Source organism: Mytilus trossulus, chromosome 4 (genome assembly GCF_036588685.1).
Source record: "Mytilus trossulus isolate FHL-02 chromosome 4, PNRI_Mtr1.1.1.hap1, whole genome shotgun sequence".
NCBI classification, from domain to species: Eukaryota; Metazoa; Mollusca; class Bivalvia; order Mytilida; family Mytilidae; genus Mytilus; species Mytilus trossulus.
In genome coordinates this window covers 18094087-18097880 of record NC_086376.1, presented here as the reverse complement: position 1 = coordinate 18097880, position 3794 = coordinate 18094087, and the positions used below count along the sequence as shown (strand labels likewise).

General features: G+C 29.7%; 1 protein-coding gene across 1 annotated transcript; it reads left to right on the top strand.

Annotated features, from left to right (window-relative positions):
• The first annotated feature begins 1776 nt into the window (after positions 1-1776).
• Positions 1777-3539, top strand: LOC134714804 (complement C1q-like protein 4). Its single transcript, XM_063576382.1, has 2 exons — positions 1777-1947; positions 3084-3539. The coding sequence occupies exons 1-2, from the start codon at positions 1827-1829 to the stop codon at positions 3509-3511; spliced, it is 549 nt and encodes a 182-aa protein (XP_063432452.1). The 5' UTR covers positions 1777-1826; the 3' UTR covers positions 3512-3539.
• The last annotated feature ends 255 nt before the right edge of the window (positions 3540-3794 follow it).

Below are 3794 nucleotides of genomic sequence, written 5' to 3'. Positions count from 1 at the left end.
TCCCAAACAAATTTCAAATCAATTGAACAACACGCCATTTCATTTGGCGAATAAAAAAACACTAAGATTACAAAATATTATACCATTATTCGCACAAACTGATCTATCTAGGTTTTAAAAAAATGGAGATTTGCAGTTCATTTTTGAACAACTATTGTCCGTTATATGCATTAAAACCATGATTATATTGCATTGTGTGCATTTTCAACTACATATATATGCTTGTCATGAGCCCTATTATTATGAAAATAAAAATTTATTCGAGTGTTTTCTATAATAGATACGTTTCGTAATCATTATGCATATGGACAGTCTTTGCATCCTTAAATCGACAAAATTTTAAGATCAAATAACATCTAAAGATTTTTTACAAGTCTGTAATTAAAGCAAAATTTACTTTTTTATTCTAGCTTTCGTGTTTTTTTTTTCTTTCTTTCTCATATATGTCTTCAAACTACTGGTACACATGTTTAATGCATAAACAACAAAACTGCGCATGTCACGTTAGCTAAATTTTTAATATTCTTCTAATTGTTTTCTGCATGTAAAACTATTATATTGGTCAAAAGATAAAACAATGCAAGTTGTCTCATCTTCAGATCGGATTATGACTGAAACATTTTTATGTGGTCTAAACACTATGTATCAAACCTTGATAGGGTCAAATGCATCAATTTCAATATTTTTCATGACATCATGATCATGACCTCACCTTTAATATTTTTGCACTATCGTGTCAATTACATTCTAACGCGAGGGTAAAAAACTTGAATCGTTTATGGAAGTTTTTTCTCCTATATTTATTTATCATTTGGAATCCATTCAGAATCTTGCATTCAAAAAATTAGTTAACAGATATCTTGTCATTAAATGTTAAACGTATTACAAAACGAACAATATATACTCTGTGAGATTTTAAGCTTGAAATATCATTTAATTGCTTAAGATTATACTTTTTAAAGTTATCTTATCTTAAGAAAACAATATACATACAAGTTTTTTTTCTCTGAAGACAGCATATCAGCAATGTATGTATGTTAAATTATTTGATAAGCGGCTGTTGACTGCTCTGTAAATGGTAAGTAAACGTTCCTGGGATTTTTATCCATATGAGAAATCAAACATGTACATATATGTAGCGCTAGATACAACACATCAATACATAGATAGGGACAGAAAATTACAGGTTAGAAGACAGTTTCGACTGTAGAAGGCATAGCTGCTGTAGATTAAGCTTGAAAAAGCTACTGGTACTTTGTATATTGACGCATAGTAGTAGTTGATAGTATCGACCTTCTATTCGTTTAGTTAGTCCTGCTCAGTTGGTTTTGTATTTTTTATGAGAATTTATAATTTATTCTTTTAAAATAAATGTTTATCGCACCGGGCCCAGTTATAGAACGATAAACAGTTTATCGGATTTTTTTAGATATATAATAAAGACTATGAGGACCATTCATGTTGTATTCGTAATTACATTCAGTGGTTCTCTAAAAGAAATTCAAAATGTAAAAATGTAACCTCGACTTTCTAATTGACATATACTTTACGAATACATGTAAAAAAAAAACTGTAAAAAAAATGTAAAGAAAAAGAAAAATTTAAATAATTTATAATACGTAACAGTTGATGAAAAAAAATATTCATATTGGTAACGCAATCATATATTGATAATATAAACAAGAAAACAAAAACCAATCTTTGCATATCATCTTATATAGAATACAGACAGTGCGCATGTCTTGACATGCCTCAACATGTATATAAATTTCTGCGGGAAATCGAACAAGTCATATTTAATAATCTGTTGCTGGATACAGGACAAAATGTACTGGTTACTACTTACAACTGTGGTTATCTTTATTGACTGCACCAGTGTTAAAGGCGGATGTTCCGGCTGCTCTGATACCTGCCAAATGTACAACGAGCTAAAGGCGGAGATTGATGGTTTGTATTTATAGTTGAAGCTAGATTGCTTGAGATTTTAAATCTTCAAAAAAATATTTGTTAGAGAGTATTTTTTTTTTTACAAGGCCCAGATTCCTTATTTATTTGAGAACTTTATAATTTACCAGCAGATATTATTTTTATTTTTTTTATCTTTTTTTTTAAATCTAAATCAGCAGCTTCATTAAAAGGTATGATTTTTTGAGTAAATATTTAACCAATGCATGAAAGTTTTAGTTATGTAAAATATACTAGTATATTTGCCAGTTATTCTACTGTGAATAATTATATTTTTTTTATTTAAATACACTTTATATTTGAATTTGTTTCATATACTAGTCAACAAAAGAAACGATTCAATGCAATGCATTTCCCATATATAATGAAATTGAATACACTGTACCGAGGTAAATAATTGCTCTATTGGTCTATTAGTTTCAGAGTGTTATTTTCTGTTCAAAACCGTTGCTTAAAGGCACAAATATATGATCGAATTTTTGTTATTTCAAAAAATTCAAAATTGCTATTATAACTTAAAACTTTAAAACTTATCCGGGGTTTGCTTGAAATTTTGAATGCCTTTGGAGATATTTGAATATTTATTTCTCATCTTAGAAATTATGTTCTAACTTATGCATCGATTTCCGCAAAATGAATTTGACCCCTTTGTTCAATAACTCTGTATTCTCTAAATTTCCAATTCTTTTAATCACATACATTGCTTTGTAAATTACTGTTTTTCATTGAATAATTTATCTAATAATTTAAATTTTTCTATATTTTTTGATAATTTTTTGTTCAAACTTGTTTATCGTTTCTTTCGTTGAAACGCGCGTCTGGCGTATAAACAAAATTTAGTCCTGGTATCTATGATGAGTTTTTATACACATATATATCTTTATTCATTGACTACTCATGTCATAAAATTCGAAAAATTGTATACAAACACTTAGTCAAGTTCGGAATTTGTGCATTTTTGTATAATATAACTAAGTAGGTTTCCCAATCTACTTAACATTTGTTGAAAAGTTAAGTAGATTGGGAAACCTCAACTTTTGATATGCTTTTTAATTATTCACCTTAAGTGTATGTTGAAATATAATTATACAACAACCTTATGTAACATTTTGTTTCAGATTTAAAAGCAGCAAGAATTCCCGTAGCCTTTTACGCATATCTGTCTGCAGATCTTGCGATAAGTTCAGTATCAACTCATTCAATAATAAAGTACGACGTGGTCGACCTCAACCTTGGTAACGGCTATGATGCATCATCTGGTCATTTCACAGCACCTAGTGATGGTCTGTACGTGATACACATAACAACAGGGGCCAGGGATTCCTCACATGCTGTGGTAGAACTCATCTCGAATGGAGTTATAAAGGACATTACGTGGGCTGACTCAATGAATCATCCAGACCGTACCGTTGCAACAACTGTTACTCCCCTTGATTTGAGGAAAGGTGATAAAGTTAATGCCAGAATAGGTCCTGCAAAAGGTGGAGCAGTTCTGGAAAGTACGACCCATATACGTTGTAGCTTCTCTGGTTTTAAAGTACAGTAATAATAAATATTTGAGAAATTTAAAACAATTACTTTTTCTTTTTGCTTTAAATATCTTTGTTCTTATAAGAATTGTTGTTTGAGTAAGGTATCCTGTATTAGGATGTAAGATTTTCTAAACTCTTCTTTTTCGTGACAGATATAGAGGAATACGTAGGATTCTCTTTCTTTCTTTCGTTAGATTCCAAATAATAATGCGGATTGCATATTAAACAATCCGTTTTTAATAAACATCTTCATCATCCATAAATACGTGAAGAATCAAAAGTGAAAAATGACAATTA